This window comes from Ochotona princeps, chromosome 25 (assembly GCF_030435755.1).
Source record: "Ochotona princeps isolate mOchPri1 chromosome 25, mOchPri1.hap1, whole genome shotgun sequence".
In the NCBI taxonomy this organism is placed as follows: Eukaryota; Metazoa; Chordata; class Mammalia; order Lagomorpha; family Ochotonidae; genus Ochotona; species Ochotona princeps.
In genome coordinates this window covers 30,965,120-30,984,675 of record NC_080856.1, presented here as the reverse complement: position 1 = coordinate 30,984,675, position 19,556 = coordinate 30,965,120, and the positions used below count along the sequence as shown (strand labels likewise).

The 19,556-nt window shown below is 43.3% G+C and overlaps 1 protein-coding gene across 1 annotated transcript in view; it reads left to right on the top strand.

Moving 5' to 3' along the window:
- The first annotated feature begins 6,446 nt into the window (after positions 1-6,446).
- LOC131483352 (zinc finger protein 260-like) overlaps positions 6,447-19,556 on the top strand; it is an 84,240-nt gene continuing 71,130 nt past the window's right edge. The window contains 1 exon segment of the mRNA XM_058681287.1: positions 6,447-7,417. Within this exon segment, the coding sequence (XP_058537270.1) occupies positions 6,447-7,417 (971 nt within the window).

The following is a 19,556-nucleotide window of genomic DNA, read 5'->3' as shown; positions in this document are numbered from 1 at the left end:
ATTGCCACAAAGATGCTTAGCATTAGCTCTGGCCATAATTGCAGCACAATATGAAAGGGAAATTGTACAATAATGAGACTTGAGAAATAGGATTTCATTTTTTCTTTCTACTTTTTTTTTCATTTGCAGCCAGAAGTTTTATTTGCCAAGTGACCAGGTGAATGTAGAAAGCAGAGGGAATCAAATAGCATTTCTTGGGAGAGAGCCAGGAGATGGTGTTCCTCTTGAATGGAGACAGCAGAATTTTTCAGAATGGTCTCAGATTTTTAAGTGTGCCCTGAGCATTCCTTGTCTGGACAGCAACCTGTGAGTAAGACACTTCCCATTGCATTGGTTGTCTCTCAACCAGCAAGGAAATAGCTGCTACTACACAGTTTCAAATCTGCACCGGCCATTCTATGGCTGTTCAGCTGTCAGAGTTAGGCAGCCACATGAGTGAGAAAGTTGAAGAAACTGGCTTTTTCTGAACTCATGCATGAAATGTACAGGGCGTCATCAAAAGGCCCACATAAGTCATTTGTAAAGATCAAACCCGTGGGCATGGCATGGTAGCCGTGTCGCTGTCCCTTACCTTCCATGCACTGGGATCATAATATGGACACTGGTTTGTGCCCTGGCAGCCCCATTTAACAGCCAGCTCTCTGCCCGTTGCCAGAGTCCAGCTCAAGTGAAGTTCAGAAGTTGAGAAGGGTGCTTGGAGTAGGCATAGAAAATAAATGGACCACTACAGTTTCAGGATCATAATAGACAATTTTAAAAAGCGTCCTCTTTTTTTTATACAGAACCCTTCACAAATTTTGACACACCTGGTCAAGCAGGCATTCCTAAGGATAGTTCTGCCAATTGTTTCCCGTTGAGGCAGGATATCAGCCGCCCTAATCCTGTGGTCAAGAAGTTCTCAATAGATGGTACATGTCAATCTATTACACATTCCTATTACAATCCTGATTCTACAACTTAGTCTTGAAATAGTTAAGGTAGGAAGTGCATCACAGAAGGAGGAACATAAAGATTAAGGAAAAAGGGAAAGAATAGATTTCCACTACATCTAGGGACTTAACATCCTTGATTAGGATATGGTCAATGTGGGAGAACAACCCTAAGCATAGGTTCCTGCTACATGTAGGGACTTAACACCCTTGATTATCATATGATGAGTGGAGCAGCTGAGAGAGCAGGAACAGTAAAAGGCCCTTTTGCAAAGACGTTATCACCAACATCATCTTCCAAGCTCACACTGATTGTACAAAGCAACTCCACAGTGGCAGACAATGCCTAAATAGATTTCAGAAATCTCTGTGGGGTTGTCCCGTGTCTTTGCAATGGGAGGTGGAACTGCTTTTCAGGTGGTTGTAGGCACAGGAAATTCCTTGTGGCCTTGCCTCCAATGGAAAAGTTCTCTTCACAGCTTCGTGTCTTTCACATGAACTGCATGGACCTCAGCAGCCTTTGGCCTGGGAAAACTGTTGAGGACACCCACAGGCTTGTGACTACACACCTGCATGGGAGACCCAGAAAAAGGTCCTGGTTCTTGTCTTTAAAGCTGCTCAGCTCTGAAAGTTATGATTTTTTGGGTAGTGAATCAGCACATGGAAGATTTTCCTATGTGTCTCATATCCTCTCTATATATCTAAATTTCCAGTAAATATAAACACATTTTTTTTTTCATTTTCCATTTTTTTATTGTATTTTTGGCAATCATTACATAGTTAATTAGGGTAAAGAAGTTCAAGGGTTACAGGAAAATGGGTGAGACTATTATTTCCATATTATTTTCTTCATATATTTGAGGTAAAAGGAGGTTTTATGGGAGAAGCCCATCCAGTCTCCCACCCATCCCCGGTCCCTGATGTGGGCCATGCTCCGAGGGTCTTGCTCACGTGGTTTTGATAGTTCAACAGGTTTGAATTGCTGCCAGTCTCACCACTGCAAGCACGATGAAGTCGTTGAAGAATCCACTGATTGATGTAGTCCTTCATAGAGGCTTCGTTTGCCCAGTTTTTCACTGTCAATGCATAGCTGAGGTGGTTGATTGACTTGTTCTGTCCTCTTGTCTTTTCATGGTTAGGGTTCTGAGTCTGGAAGTTCAATTGGGGGGATCGGCAAAGAAACTTTGTCTGAGGTGTTTCCAGACCAGATTCTTTTGTGTACTAGCAATCACAGGGCCTGGCACAATCCATAATCCCGATCAGCTGGTGGTTGCAATTGCTGGGTTGATTCTGTTTCCAATCCCGTCTTCTACTGGAACCAATGGGCGCTGCAGTCTAGCCTGAATCCTGCCCACTTCATACTCAGCGGTCACACAAACCAAGCGAGCTGCAGCCTAGTCAGAGCAATCCACAGTAACCCCCACCAGGCCCGCCCCCTACCCTAGTTTGCCAGTATGTGTAGCAGACTAGTCCAATCTGTACCACACACCATTCAGCTCTCATACATGTCAGTGTGTATAAAAGCCTAGTTCAATCTAACCAGCTCCACTATCCAGCCCTCATGTATGTTGTTGGGTGCCTTTCCGTATAGCCACCCCTGCTCCTATTCTTGTTTCTGTGCCTTCCTGTGTTAGTGGTAACCCAAGAGGGAGGATCCCACTATTTCCCTCCCAGCCCACTCCCACTGCAGGATTATGCACTCTCCAGGTGGTTCTGTGGTTCTACTTGACAGAATTAGCATCTGGCATACATCATCTCACCTTGGCATTCCGTAATGTGTACTGGTTTTTTCTGCAACCAATTCTGGCTTAATCCACACTCTGTTCTGGTGCTTGGATTTGCCAGTGGATGACGTGAACTGATTCAGCCTGTTGTGTCCCCAACCCATGCCAAGACAAATCCATGTAATTATACAGTTATGATTGTTCAATTTTAACTGTTAACTTTTAAAATGAGCAAGCTGAAAGGCCTGTGATGGCAGGTCTGAAGCAAGCAACTTTCATAAGCTATAAATTGATGGACTATAGGACAATGACTCTTATCAAACACCAGGGACCTCCTTCCAGAGAAGTGGTCTACCTAAGTGACCTACCAGGTGTCCTGCTGGGTGGCTGTCACATAGACTGTCAGGCCAGGAATTCACACAGCCCCTATCCAAGCAATTAAGGCAGAATCACAAAAGCAGAAAACATCTAGATTCTTCAGAAACATGTGACCAAGAGAGCGAGCCTCTCCCTATCATGGGCCTTTATAGGGACTTGCAAAGGGAGTGGTTACCAAAAAAAAAAAAAAATGCAATACCACCCCCTCTCAGTTCCAGTGATGATAGGTGAGTGTCACAGGTGGGCAGAAGGGAAAGCCTAGATGGTGTGGGGGAGTCAAGCTGGTGACCCTGACCTGGCTGCCTCGCCAAAAATTGGGAGAAGGAAGAGACAAGTCTCACCTTTTTTCTGGGTGAGGTGGTAGACATTATTGCCCATTGTGAATAAGTTTCTTTCTCTTTGCCCTTGGGTTGAATCATGTGAACACCTCTCCGAGATGGTGAATAAAAACTCAAACCAAAGTGAACATTTTTTGGTGCCTGGACTCTCATCCCTTCTTCAATGAGGAAGAGCCGGCGTGAAGCATGAAAAAGGAGGCCAGAACTTTGGTCCCATGTCAGGTAGTTGGGATTCAGGATCCACTTAGAGAGTATCAAGACATGAAGAAAATTGGCCTTTTTGGGGAATGTCAATCCAACATTTTCCAAAATATAAAGACCAGAGACTTGCTTCTAAAATGAAAATTGACATGATGGAAAAAGTGAAAAAGGCAGTTGGGGATTAGAGACTTTAAAGTCCTAAACTTTTATAATTCCTATCTCTACCCCCTTCCTCCTAAAAGTACAATCACTCTGGAGGTTTAGCTGGAGCTAGGAAGTGACTGGGGATTATGTGTGTGGGTGGGTGTGTTCATGTTTGTGCAGAGGCATGGGATGCCAAGGGTCATTTCCACAAGTTTAGTGGAAACCTTTGCTAAGTCAAGACACACAGCTCTTGTATAAGAGCCGGAAGTCTTTTTCAAGTCCCGTATTGTGCACCGAACCGAATGTTACCAGGAAAGCTCAGTGATTCTTTTCTTTAACTTAGTATAGAAAAGAAGGATTGTGGAATAGGGTGGATGATGGGATTTACAGGAATTGGGAAAAAACTGAGGGGTGGGTCCTTTTTGCCAGTTATGCATCCTGCTTCAGTAAACAAGGGTTGGGACAACATTCAAGTTACTAACTAGGTGTCTCAATTTCAAGAAGCACACCAACACCTAGTTTTCTCTCTAGGAGTGCTTTCCCCTTGCCTCCTCTTCCCCTGCTCACATGACCATTTTGCAAATAAAACTTCTCTATCTCCAAAATGATAAATTAAAAAAATGACTTTGAGATCCAGTTTCTGTATCCACCTCCTGAATGTAATCAACTGGTATTTAGTAGAAGCCTACGTACTTTGTCTATGCTCAGGTACACTTGCTGTTCCTGGGAGGACCTGAGCCAGATTAGAGTCCATGCTTGGGACCCTGGGTTCAGCCACTATGGCCATTTGATGAGCTGGGTTTTGGCCTGCCTGGACTCAAGAGGCTTTGCCCTTCCTGGTGAGTACACTGGGAGCAGATACCTTGGGAACAAGGCAGGCCTAGCCTAGGCTCCACCCACCTCCAACATCAAGAGGTGGGTGGGTCTGGGGGAGTGTGACCTAATTATTTTTTTTTCATGAGTTGGGTTTCTGTGTAGGTTGTGTGTGTTTCTCTGTGTGTGTGTGTGTGTGTGTGTGTGTGTGATTTAATTGCACTGAATGTGTGTGTGTGCGTGTATTAGATCATTCAGGAGAAATTGGTGTGATCATTTCCAAATTTTCTATTTTTCCTTCCTGTTTTAGGTCAGGGTTAAATGATATTCAGAGAAGCTATACCAGGCCTCCCAACCATCCTAGTATTTAAGGATAGGTACTGGACCCCTGATACAAAGCAGGGTGTCAATGTGGCACACACTCCAAGGTTTCTGTCCAGGTGGTTCTGATAGTTCTGAAATAATGTCCATGTCACCAACTCAAGCAAGAGGGAACCCTTTCAATGCTCATTGGCTGTCATGGTTGACCTTGGAGTCTCCTTTCTCCCAGATATTGGCTGTCATCATATGGCTGGGGTAATTATTCAATCTCTTCTCTCCTCCTTTCTCTTGGATGGTCCAGATGTGCTTTCCAGGCCTCAGTGGGCTTCCATCTCCAGGTGGAGCCAGGCCAGTTGTCCAATACTCCTCTTCAACTGAGGACTACCAGTTCTTGGAAGTGCACCAAGACCTCGAGCCAGTCAATCCTGCCCCAGTGGAGCCCCACCCTCAGCGCTCACTGAGCTAGCACCACCATGCAGGCATGTAAAGTATCCAAGCCAGGTGACCTGAGGCCTGCCACACCCTCTACTCCCAGGACTCACAGTCCCAGGACCCATTGCACTGGCCAGCCAAGGACGCACGCCAAGCAACATAAACCACCACACATACAGCCACTGGGGCTCATGAACTGAGCTCATCACACAGCTGTGCCCAAGGGCCCAGACAAGGCTAGCAGGGCCCCACTGGATCTCCTGCAACCAGAGATCATGTGTGCAGCACCAACATTCCCCTGACTGCCATGGCTTGCCTCCCCCTATTTTCCACCAGCATGTATTTCAGCCTGGCTCAGTCTAGTCTTCCCCCAATTCCACTTCATGTTGCTGTGTGCTGAACCCTATCCAAGTACAATCCACCTGGATGTTTAGCTGGAGCTAGGCACTGACTGGGGATTATGTGAGTGTGTGGTTGTGTTCCTCTTTGTGCAGAGGCATGAGGTGCCAAGGGTCATTTCCAGAAGTTTAGTACAAAACTTATGGAGTCTTGTCTTTGCTTTGTCCAGCCTCATAGCTCTTGTATTCAAGCCAAAATTCTTTTTCAATTCCCATATTGTCCACTGAACCAAATGTTACCAGGAAAGCTTGGTGAATCTTTCCTTTAACATAGTATAGAAACAGATAATGAAAAGCAGTTTTAGACCAAATTTTTACAGTTAATTGACCAGTTGAACTTGGAAGAGGTGAAGGGTAAAGCAACTCCCTGGAGGGGCCCAAAGATCTGGTGCTTTTTGAATGGAGAGAAAATGATATCATAGTTTATTTTAAATTTGCTTTTGCCACAGGAAGCCTAATGAAATGCCAGTTGAGAACAAGCATGCCTCTAATGTCCCTGAGAACAATCTCAAGAGTGAGGAAATTCCCAGTCAGTTTGACAAGATCCACATTTGTCAGCAGTCCTTTGAACACAATGGGAAAGAGAAAACTTTCAGCGGGAAGAAGATAGTCCTTATGTGTGAGCACGTTTATCCCAAAGACCCATGTAATCAGCAACCTGTCAGTGTGGGAGAAGCAATTCATGTTGGCTACTATAAATCTTGCCTTACCACCAAACAGAGAACTGACAGAGGAGACAATTTGTATGTGTCCAATGAATGTAAAAACATGTACCAGAAGTCAGAACTCACTGGAGATCAGATCCTTCAAAGTGCAGAGAATCCGTATGAGTGCAATGAGTGTGGAAAAGCCTTTCACCAGCAATTATCTCTCACTAGGCAACAGAGACTCCACAAAAGGAAAAAATCTTATGAATGTAAGGAGTGTGGAAAAGAGTTTCCTTGCAAGTCAAGCCTAGTCATACATCAGAGGATCCAAACAGGGGAGAAACCTTATGAATGCAGGGAGTGTGGAAAAGGTTTTTCTCGTAAGTCAAACATGAACACACATCATAGATTGCACACTGGGGAAAAACCTTATGAATGTAGTGAGTGTGGAAAAGCTTTTATTCATAAGTCACTCCTCATTAGGCATCAGAAGATCCACACTGGGGAAAAACCTTATGAATGCAGTGAGTGTGGAAAAGCTTTTATTTCTAAGTCACACCTCATTAGACATCAGAGAATCCACACTGGGGAGAAACGTTATGAATGTAGTGAGTGCGGAAAAGCTTTTATTCATAAGTCAAGCATGATCATACATCAGAGAATCCACACTGGGGAAAAACCTTATGAATGTAGTGAGTGTGGAAAAGCTTTTTCTGATAAGTCAAGCGTTAAGTCACATCAGAGAATCCACACTGGGGAAAAACGTTATGAATGTAGTGAGTGTGGAAAAGCTTTTATTCGTAAGACACATCTCATTAGTCATCAGAGAATCCACACTGGGGAAAAACCTTATGAATGTAGTGAGTGTGGAAATGCTTTTCTTCATAAGTCAAACATGATCATACATCAGAGAATCCACACTGGGGAGAAACCTTATGAATGTAGTGAGTGTGGAAAAGCATTTATTCGTAAGTCACACCTCATTACTCATCAGAGAATCCACACTGGGGAAAAACCTTATGAATGTAGTGAGTGCAGAAAAGCTTTTCCTCGGAAGTCACACCTCATTAGACATCAGAGAATTCACACTGGGTAGAAAAAACCTTATGGATGTAGTGGATATGGAAAAGGCTTTTCTAATATGACACAACTCATTAGGCATCAGAGAGTCCACACTGGGGAAAAACCTTATGAATGTAGAGAGTGTGTAAAAGCTTTTTCTCAGACGTCACACCTAATAAGACATCAGAGAGTCCACACAGGAGAAACCTTAAGGATGTAGTGTGTATCTTCAAGCCTTTACTTACCAGACAGGTTTCATTCGACATCAGAGTATCCATACAGGATAAGAATCGCATGAATGTAATGAGTGGAAAATCCGGTTGCAAGCAGTCAAGTTTTATTAAACATCTGAATTCACGTGGGAAAGCATGAATGTTTTACATGTGTGTTAAAATTCATTCACAAACCTTTTCAGCACAGTGGAAAGCATAAATGCTTCAATAAGTAGCATATTCACAGAAATGAGCAAACACACAGCATTGACTGAAAAATCATTTTTCTGAAGTCAATCGCTATCAGAGTCACAGACCTCAGAACTACAAAAGCATGTCAACCAAAAGACTAGCCACCATAAACCTGTTATGGTCTGTCGAAGCTTACAAAGTGAATGAAGAAACAACCATTAGCAAGAGTGCAAACACAAAACATTGTAAAAGGTGAATGGATGTGGAAACATACTTTGAAAGTCTCAGCAAGTGTTAAATAATAAACATGAGGAGTATCATTTTATTTCAGAGGAGAGGGTATTTGTTGCTAAAATAATTAAGATGCAATTTGTACGTGATCTCCCTTTGTTGTTAGGTGGTAAATGTGAATGCTGTTTTCAGATTAATGTTGATAATAAATGCTCAGTATGTAACACTTGTTTCAAATGCCATCTTTGTCATTTACACATTTATCTTTTTTGAATTGCAATATTCCTCATCCTATTACAAAATTTTATTGGAACCACAGATATCAAATTATGCATGTGGCAGTTGTAATGATAAACACCCAGATTTGAAGGATGAATCTTTTCCAGAGGCAATATTTTCTTGTTATATCTGGCCAAATGTGGATCCTATTTGGCCATTATCTCTTCCTGAATAATAAGTATGGGAGATCACTCCTGCATTTCTGCCATCTTATCTCATACAACATGTCATAGGCACATGGCATATTGTGTCTCTGAGGCAAAGCCCTGGCAGTGGTCTCAGCTAACAGAGACTCCATCTTGGCCTGTTCACTCAGCATACATCCAGAGTAGTGGGCTGTATCTCAATTTCTGTCCCTGCAAAGCTGTGCTAGAATTTCCCAGATAAGCAACTCTGAGAAGTTAAGTGCAACCCTCATCTTGTTTGCCATTCACACGTAATGATCATGCCCAAAGGTATAGCTTTCAACCCAGGTGCTAGCTTATCTTGGTGTACCTGCACATGGCCTAAAACTTTAAGCTCCCAACCCTGCTTACAGAATGTAACTGGTGACTTAATTAGAGTGTCCAGAGAGATAGGAATGCCTACTGGCCAGTTATAATAACAGTGTAGGGTGGGAGTACTATTGAGACCACCCTTCTGCCTTCCCTCTCTACTGTATATATGCTTGTATGATCTTCCCAATAAATGGACATCCCTCACCAGTTTGTCTCTGATGGTTCTGCATCCAAGGTACACCATTGTCATGGCCCTCAGGAATCTTGGGCCTGCTGTTCAAAGAACAGCTTAAGACTCTGGGAGGTATATTTCAGAGACAAAAGAATTGTCTGACATCAGACTCTTGGAGTTCCTCTGTCAGGTGGAGTTAATGTGTCAGCTGCCACCACTACTGCTCAGATTCACACTGATTTCATGTATCATGGCTTCTCACAGTAAGTTTCTTGCCATGGTATGAGCTACTAGATGTCAGCCTGTGCCTGAAGTCTTTCAATTGTAAGAGTGAGCACCAGGACCAGCATTGTTACATAGTAGGTAAGCTGTGTGAGATCCTAGCCAATCCACCATGGTTTTGCTCTTGGCTTCTGGTTTCACAACAGCTCAGCTACTGCAATTGAGCCATTGGGGATATGAACCAGTGGATGGCGGATATCTCCCTGCTTCTGTTTTTCTCACTGTAATTCTGCATTTCAAAAAAAAAATATTGAAGAGTGGGTCCCATAACTGGTGTTGAGGGAAATGCGAAGCTATTGACTTGCATCTCATGTGCGACAACCTGGAGCATGTCTACTACTTAATATTTAGAGTCAAGGCCCTATCAAGACCAACAATGATGAGCACTGAGGGTAAGAGAGACAATTTTTTTTTTTCAAAATGTGTTATGTAGGGCCTGGTGACGTGGACTAGTGGCTAAAGTCCTCCCCTTCAACGCCCTGGTACCGGAGACCAGCTCCAGCTCAGTTCGGAGCTCAAGAAGGGTGCATGGAATAGGCATAGAAAGAAGAAGAGAGACGGACCACTACAATTCCAAGATGACTGTGGACATTGCGAGAAAGCTGTCCACTTTATTTATACAGAAGCAGTACAAGGTTTTCTTTTAGGGGCATTTTGACATAGCCTCAGGGGAGCACAATTTACAGCTTCCTGAGAGATGATTGAGGAAGGATTCCACATTCCTTGCTTATGTTGGCTTGCCAGTCTTCATCTGCTCTCCTCACGTCTGGGCTCTAACCTTGGCTCCACCTGTGACAACCAGACCCCTACCTTGAATTATGTATGGGTTAGTAAGTTCGGGGTCTTGGTCTATGGGGATTATGGGCCATTGGCACTAAAGGCCATTAGGTCTGCAAGCTCACAAAGTTTGTTAACTGAACAAGTAAAGCAAGAGTTATAACGGCGGAAAGAATTGTAATTAGCAATGAGCCAAGTTTACTCCATTTAAGTTTCAATTCTGCAATGGACAAGTGAGTGTTTCCAAAGACAATTCTACAAATTGTTTCACCTTAAGACAGGGCATTATCCATTCCAACGTTGCAGCCAAGAATTTCTCAGTAGACAACACATCTTATTCAGTAATATACTCTTACTACAATTCTTATTCTACAACTTATCCATCACTTAATGGGAGAAATACATCAAAAGAGAAAAAACATAAAGATCTAAGACAAAATGTTTCAAACATTAATTTCCTCTACAACTGCAGGGTCTACAACCTCATAAGTGATCAAACAATAATCAAAAGAATATCTTTGTGGTGTTAGTGAAATCAGCCAATATTTCCTCTATTTAGAAATTATGACAGCAGCTAAAGCAACCACATTTTCTATGTTCTAAAGAGTTGCAAGGACAGGCTAACCCTTAAGGTCACAGTAAATATATATATATATATATATATATATATATATATATATATATATATATATATATATATATTGCCTTAGCAGGATAGCCTTTAGGGTCCCAGTAACAGGATAGCCTTTAGGGTCACAGTAACAAGATAACTTTTAGGGTCCCAGTAACAGGATAGCTTTTAGGGTCCCAGTAGCTATATTTTTTTGTCATGGCAGTTTTAAACCATACTCCCATCATTTCGGTTAGTTTGTAAAATTCTTATCAAGCCATTTCCCAGAAAGCATGCTAAATGTCTGGGCCAAATTTTATGGCAATGGGTAGGTACACAATAAGGTGTCTGGAAACAGCATGGGCTTGATTGTACTCCTGTGTGCAGTTAAAGGCCCACTCACCAAGACATTATCAGTAACATTAACTCTTAAGCTCATGTTGGTTGTAAAAGCCATCTCACAGGGGCAGACAATGCCTCAATAGATTACAAAATTCTTAGTGGGGTGGTTGAGTGCCCATGCGAAAGGGGGTGAAAACTGTGTCAAGGTGGTCAGAGATGAATCCACTAGGCCCTACCAAGTAGCTGAAAGCTCCATGGGCCCTGCAAAGCAGGGTGCTGTTCTCTACACACCTTCATGTTATTCACACCTACTGCACGGACCCCAGCACCCTGGGATGCCATATGGGTGCTTGTTCTAATCCCAGAAGCCCCGCTTCCCATCCAACTCCCTGCTTGTGGCCTGGGAAAGCAGTCGAGGATGGGTCAATGCTTTTGGATACTCCACCCATGTGGGAGACCTAGAAGAGATTCCAGGCTCCTAGCATATCAGCATAGTACTTTCCATTGTGCTCACTTGGGGTGTGAATCATTGGATGGAAGATCTTCCTCTCTGTCTCTCCTCCTCTCCATATATCTGACTTGGTAATAAAAATAAATCTTCTTTAAAAATGTGTCGTGTAATCAGTACCTTGCTTAAACTACAGAATGAAGTTCTACACATCTACCTGCTTCCCTCCAGATTGCTCATGTGAGAACCCAGCTGTTAGCTCTTTGCTATTGTTGCTTATCAGCTCGTGGCTCAGGTCCTCAGTAGCACACTAATCAGAGAGCTTCCTGCAACAGTGAAATTTGTTGAAATTTTGCAGTTCCTGTTTTAAAATATTTCCAGTCTCTCACAGCATCCCAACATTCTTTGATTTTTGTAGTTACATTGTAGAAATGTGTGGAATAGGGTGGAAGAATGAGATTCACCAGAATTGGGAGAAAACAGAGGAGTGGGTCCTTTTTGCCAGTTAGGCATCCTGCTTCAGTAAACAAGGGTTGGGACAACATTCAAGTTACTAACTAGGTGTCTCAATTTCAAGAAGCACACCAACACCTAGTTTTCTCTCTAGGAGTGCTTTCCCCTTGCCTCCTCTTCCCCTGCTCACATGACCACTTTGCAAATAAAACTTCTCTGTCTCCAAAATGATAAATTAAAAAAATGACTTTGAGATCCAGTTTCTGTATCCACCTCCTAAATGTAATCAACTGGTATTTAGTAGAAGCCTACGTACTTTCTCTATCCTCACTTTCACTTTCTGTTCCTGGGAGGACTTGAGCCAGATTAGAGTCCATGCTTGGGACCCTAGGTTCAGCCAGTATGACCATTTGATGAGCTGGGCCTTGGCCTGCCTGGACTCAAGAGGCTTTGCCCTCCCTGGTGAGTACACTGGGAGCAGATACCTTGGGAACAAGGCAGACCTAGCCTAGGCTCCACCCACCTCCAACATCAAGAGGTGGGTGGGTCTGGGGGAGTGTGACCTAATTATTTTTTTTTCATGAGTTGGGTTTCTCTCTGTGTGTGATTTAATTGCACTCAATATGTGTGTGTGTGCGTGTATTAGATCATTAAGAAGAAATTTTTGTGATCATTTCCAAATTTTCTATTTTTCCTTCCTGTTTTATGTCAGGGTTAAATGATATTCAGAGAAGCTATACCAGGCCTCCCAACCATCCTAGTATTTAAGGATGGGTACTGGATCCCTGATACAAAGCAGGGTGTCAATGTGGCACACACTCCAAGGTTTCTGTCCAGGTGGTTCTGATAGTTCTGAAATAATGTCCATCTCACCAACTCAAGCAAGAGGGAACCCTTTCAATGCTCATTGGCTGTCATGGTTGACCTTGGAGTCTCCTTTCTCCCAGATATTGGCTGTCATCATATGGCTGGGGTAATTATTCAATCTCTTCTCTCCTCCTTTCTCTTGGATGGTCCAGATGTGCTTTCCAGGCCTCAGTGGGCTTCCATCTCCAGGTGGAGCCAGACCAGTTGTCCAATACTCCTCTTCAACTGAGGAGTACCAGTTCTTGGAAGTGCACCAAGACCTCGAGCCAGTCAATCCTGCCCCAGTGGAGCCCACCCTCAGCGCTCACTGAGCTAGCACCACCATACAGGCATGTAAAGTATCTAAGCCAGGTGACCTGAGGCCTGCCACACCCTCTACTCCCAGGACTCGCAGTCCCAGGACCCATTGCACTGGCCAGGCAAGGACCCAGGCCAAGCAACATAAACCACCACACATACAGCCACTGGGGCTCATGAACTGAGCACATCACACAGCTGTGCCCAAGGGCCCAGACAAGGCTAGCAGGGCCCCACTGGATCTCCTGCAACCAGAGATCATGTGTGCAGCACCAACATTCCCCTGACTTCCATGGCTTGCCTCCCCCTATTTTCCACCAGCATGTATTTCAGCCTGGCTCAGTCTAGTCTTCCCCCAATTCCACTTCATGTTGCTGTGTGCTGAGACCTCTCCAGAACAGCATGTCCCCTGTCTCAGCCCTGATGTGAATTGCCTATTGTTGTGGTCTGATACAGCACTGATCCTTCTCCCCATGCTGGTTCTCAGATCTTCTAGAGGATTTTAGGATATGACTTACCTGTGCTTTTTGCATCTTTTCTAAGAAATCTTTCTCTGTTCCTATTTCTTGGAGAGTGCTTCCTATGTTTTCATTTATTAGTTTAATGGTTATTTGGTATAGATTTAGTTCTTGAATCCATTTACAGCTGATTTATGTATAATGTGACAGGTATGGGCATTTTTTTCTTATTCTGCAACATGCTGTGCACTTGTCCCAACATCACATGTTGAATAGGCCAGGAATTTTACCTGGACTGTTTTCAGTTGTCTTGTCAAAGATTAGTTGGCCGTACATGCGTGACTCCTTTCTGGGCTTTCAGTTCTGTTCCATTGATCTTCTTCTCTGTTTCTGTACCAGTAACAGACTGTTTTGATGAGCCCTGCTCTGTAGCATGTCTTGAGGTCTGGAACTGTGATTCCTCCAGCTTGATTTTTATTCTTCAGGATAACTTGGCTATTCATGTTCTCATGTGATTCCAGATGAACCTTTGTATCATCTTTTCTGTTTCCTAGAAGAATGTTGTTGGGATTTTGATTGGGATTGTATCAAACCTGTATATTACTATTGGTAATATGGCAGTTTTGTTTATGTTTACTGTGCCAATTATGTTTACTGATGCTATTGATGCATATTTTCTCTCTCCCCCATTTTTTAATAGTTGGGCTAGTGGTGAGTCTATTTTGTTGATGTTTCTCAAAGAATCAGCTCTTTTATTCATTGTTGTTATGTACAGTTCTCTTGGTCTGTATTCGGTTTATTTCCTCCCTTTTTTTGATTATTTTTTTCCTAGTATTTTTGAGATTGCTTTGCTGTTGCTTTTCTATGTCCTACAACTGTAAGATTAAGTGATTTACTTGATGCTTTCCTAGTTTCTTAAAACAAGCATTGAAATGAACATTGCTCTTTCCATTGCCTTGATTGTGTCCCATAAGTTTTGATATATTGTGTTGATGCCTTCACTTGTTTCAGGCTTTTTTTAAAATTTTACCTTTGATTTCCTCTTAAACCCATTGCTCAATTTAGTCACATTATGCAGTCTCCAAGTGTTTGCAAGTTTTCCTAGGTTTTTTTGGCTTCTTGGTCTCTTGCCTCACTCCATGATGATCTGAAAACATGCATGGTATATTGTTGATTTTTAAAAATTTGGTGATGCTTGTTTTGTGGCCTACAGTACGGTCAATTCTGGAGAAGGTTCCATGCACTGACCAAAAAAAATGTATTCTCTTGTATAAAATTAAAGGCTCAGTAGATATCAACTAAGTCCATTTGTTCTAGAGTTTGGGTGAGTTGTGTGTTTTCTTTGCTGAGTTTTTGCTTTTTTAAAATCTGTCCATTGATATTAATGTGGTATTAAGGGCACCCTCTATGATTATATTGGAATCTATTTCTCCCTTTATGTCCATTAATGTTTGTTTCACACAGCCAGATGTCTTGGCATTTGACACATATACATTTATTACGGTGACCTCTTCTTGGTGAATGGATCCTTTGAATATTATATGATATCCTTCTTCATCTCTTAATGTTTTTCACATTGTTGTCTGTATCATCTGCTATAAGAATGACTACCCCTGCAAAATTTTCATTACCATTCTTTTGGAGTATCTGTTTTCAACCTTTCACTTTCAGCTTCCTCTGATCTTTGTTAGTGAGATGTGTCTCCTGGAGCAGCAGATGGAAGTGTTTTGTTTTTTGACCCAGTCTTGCAATCTGTGACGTGTGATTGATGTTTTTAAGCCATTTACATTCAATTTTAATATGGACAAGTGGCAAACTCCTCCTGCCATTTTAGTAATGGGTTGTCCTTTGATTTAGTCTTCTGTTAGCCTTTTAGTGGGATGTTCTCCACTTCTGGCTTTGGTTTTGGTTCTTTTTCTCTTTCACTAAAAATTCTTTGAATATCAGCTGCACGGCAGGATTGGAGGATTCGAATATTTGGAATTTTTCTTTACTGTGGAAGAAATTTATTTCATTTTCAAAGACAAAGGAGAGCTTTAAAGGATATGTTATTCTGGGCGGACACTTTTTCCCTTTTAGTATCTGAAATACGTCACTCCATTATCTTCTCCATTGCGGTGTTTCCTCTGAGAGGTCAGCTGTGAGTTTGCCTGGTGTTCCTCTATAGGTCACTTGATTTTTCTCACGTGCACATGTAAGGATTTTTTTCCTTATGTTCAACTGAGGAGAGCTTGATTATCATGTATCATGGTGATCAACTCTGTTGGGAGTACTGTGCCCTCCTTGATGCTGTTTCCCAATTCTTTCTCTAGATTAGGGAAGTTTTCACTTATTATTTCAATGAATAATCCTTAAATCCCAACTTCTCTTTCTGTGTCTTCTGGAGCTCCCATAATTCTTATGTTGGGCCTGTTAATTGTATTTTTATATTCTTGAATACTTTTTTTAACCTTGACCTGGCTCTAGTGTAGATTTTTTGTTTTTTTTTTGTTTGTTTGTTTCTCCTGGTGACAGGAAATATTTTCCAACACTTGCTCTACTGTATTTTTAACTTCTGAAATGTCAGCTTTCATTTAATTCATTTCCTCTGTGACAAATTCTATAAATTCTTTGAACTCTTGTGTAAAGATTTATTTATTTTATTACAAAGTCAGATATATAGAGAGGAGAGACAGAGAGGAAGATCTTCCATCCAATGATTCACTCCCCAAGTTAGCCGCAATGGCCAGTGCGTGCTGATCTGATGCTGGGAACCAGGAAACTCTTCAGGGTCTCCCACACAGGTGCAGGGATCCAAAATATTGGGCCGTTCACAGGCAGGGAGCTGGATGGGAAGTGGAGCTGCCGGGATTAGTACCGGCACCCATACAGGATCCCGGGGCATTCAAGGCAAGGACTTTAGCCGCTAGGCCATGCCACCGGGCCCTGAACTCTTGTATTATGTGCTTTTCAGTGTTGGTCAGAAGCTTTATACTAAGTTTTCTGAATTCTGTGTTCCCCATTTTGTCAATGTCTTCCTCAGTTAATTCTGAGGGTAGTAGAGGCTTTTGTTGCTTTACTGAGGAGTCTTCTGTAACATTTATTGTGCCTCTGTCTCTCTCTTAACTTTTGACATTGTAATCCTCTTTGGTGCATTTTTGCTCCTTAGTTTGGGTTTCTAAGATATATTACCAAGAGATCTACAAATCAATGTTTAAGTTCAATCAGTTGGCTTAGGAACTGTCCCAGATAACTGGTTTGTCTGCAGCACTGATCTTATCTAAACACAAGATGATGCCCAGTGGGCACTGATATCTAAAGACACAAGATGGTGCCCAGCGGGGCACTGCCAGGGAACTGGTGCTGTTGGCCTTCTGATCCTGGGACCACACAGATTATGTAGGATGGTAAGCTGGTGCTGTCCTCAACGTGGGATCAGCTGGGTGTGACTAGTTGGAAACTTACCCACTAAAGCGCTTGATATCTGTGCTGTTGGCTGCAACCCGCCACCAATCTGTCCTGAGGAGTACACAGCTCCCTTTTAGATTGTTGTTGGGCCAGATTATTAAGTAGAATATGTCAGTTCCAGCCTACCTTCACCTCTGGAGCTCCAGGAGCAGACCCAAGCTCCCACCTGGCTTCCGCAAGGGTTCATTCTGTTGCTACCACTGGATCCCTGGGTATTGTTGGAGTTTACATCACAGCTCACCTGTGGCTGGTAGGTTTTCTGCTCCCTATAACACTGCTCCACCACCGTGGCCTCTTCCCTGTGTTCAGGGGGTCTCCAGGTACATCCATGTTGACTGCCTGACACCTATGTTTTTCTGCAATCTGCTCTCTGTTCTTTACCCTGTCCAGTGTTTCTCTGTCATCTCGAATATGTCTGCGCCCTTTGTCCTATGTGGCAGATTTATTTGCAATTCTCTAAGCACACTCCATACTGATTTCCACTTAGATTTGTTCTTTTGCACAATGTCTATTCATTTGTATTGCCCATTTTTTCAAACTATTTATTTATTTATTTATTTACTGTTCCTGGTTTTCTGAAGCTCTTTGTAAATCCTGGATATTAGTCCCCTATCACTTGTGTAGTGTGCTAAATTTTTCTCCCATTCTGTCGGTTGCTTCTTCACCAGCAGGTAAGTAACCCTATGGGGTGCAACTGACCTGCCAGGCATTTCCTGTCCAGGTATGCTCAAACAGCTACTCCACACAGCCCACAGTCCACTCCTGGGCCAAGAGGGCTTAGCTGGTACCCCCATGCATCCCCAGCACACACACATCATGCACTCCAGCATCTAGAGGTTACTACAGTGAGCCAAGGGCCAAAGGCATCCACTAACAGCTATTCCAGGGCCAAGCTCGACAAGCCAGTGCACTCTGTGCCTGTTGTCCACCTGACATCTGCTTCATAGCCAAGACGTCCTGGGCAGTGTCCCTGCTCCCACAGCGCAAGAGTCATCCACTTCAGAGCCAGACTGAATTACGCTTGAGTGGAAGATATTCCTCTAACATGCCCAATCCATTGCTGCACCTACCCATGCAGGGACAGGCTCAGTGAGCCATCATCAGCTCACCTCTAGCCTATGAGTGCCAGCACACTGTCCACCTTCCACCACTTTAAAGCCATTCCAGCTCATGCAGTGATCTTGCTCCTTCAGCAGGCAGTGTGCTTGCCAGCCGCTCCAGGGCTGGGTCCTTTCTGCTGGTGACCCTGGGGCCAGAGCCTGCATGTCTGGAGTCCCCCGCCCCACAACACCCTGTCACCTCACTAGTCCTACCAGTTGCATGTCCTACATCTATAGCCTGCCTGCAAGCTGTTCCAGGGCCAGCACAGCTGGGAAGCCCCAACACTCACCTCTAACCTGCCCACCCCTTCAGAATTTCCACTGCTCGAGAGCAAGGCAGGTTAGATTTGCAGGGAATTCAAGCCAAACACTGCAGAAACATCATTTCTTGTTTCACAGGGGAGAATTTTCATGTGGACAACTCTAGTTTGCAGAGCAGGATTTATTGAAGAATAGGAACCACAGTGATTCCTGCCTTAGCAAAAGCATGGCACTCCAAAGGAGGAAAGACTCAAGAACATGGTGGAAATAGTAGTTTTTCTATGCACCATCTTGTGGAGGTGTTCACATGAGTCACCCCAAGGGCAAAGAGAAAGAAACTTATTCACAATGGGCAATAATGTCTACCACCTCACCCAGAAAAAAGGGTAGGACTTGTGTCTTCCTTCTCTCAATTTTTGGCGAGGCAGCCAGGTCAGGGGCACCAGCTTGGAAGCCACACCCCCACACCCTCTAGGCTTTCCCTTCTGCCCACCTGTGACACTCACCTATCAACAGTGGAACTGAGAGGGGGTGGTATTGCATTTTTTTTTTTTTTTGGTAACCACTCCCCTCGCAAGTCCCTATTAAGGCCCATGATAGGGAGAGGCTCGCTCTCTTGGTCACATGTTTCTGAAGAATCTAGATGTTTTCTGCTTTTGTGATTCTGCCTTAATTGCTTGGATAGGGGCTGTGTGAATCCCTGGCCTGACAGTCTATGTGACAGCCACCCAGCAGGACACCTGGAAGTTCACGTAGGTAGACCACTCCTCAGAAGGAGGTCCCTGGTGTTTGATAAAAGCCATTGCCCTATAGTCCATCAATTTATAGCTTTTGAAATGTGCTTGCTTCAAACCTACCAATACAAGCCTGCCAAAAGCTCATTTTGAAAGTTAACAGCTAAAACTGCCCAAACATGACTCTATAATTATATGGAATTGTCCTGAAATGTATAAGAACTCTATGCTGTTTAACATTTGCCCTTGTTTTGCTCTTTTTTTCTGCCCTGCTGTCCCTACAGCAACCTTGGCTGGGGGAAGTGACTGGAAGACCTGGGTTAAACTGAATAAACCACCTTTATGCCTTATTGCTGACTTCAGACTCGATGATTTTCTGGGGATTTCAAAAATCTGGCACAACACTACCATTACTCTGGCACTCTCACTCTTGGGTTCCCCAGTACCTGCTTGCTTTTTGGCTACCTACAGACAGACTCTGAGAACAGGTAGTCCCTGAGCGTAGCCCTT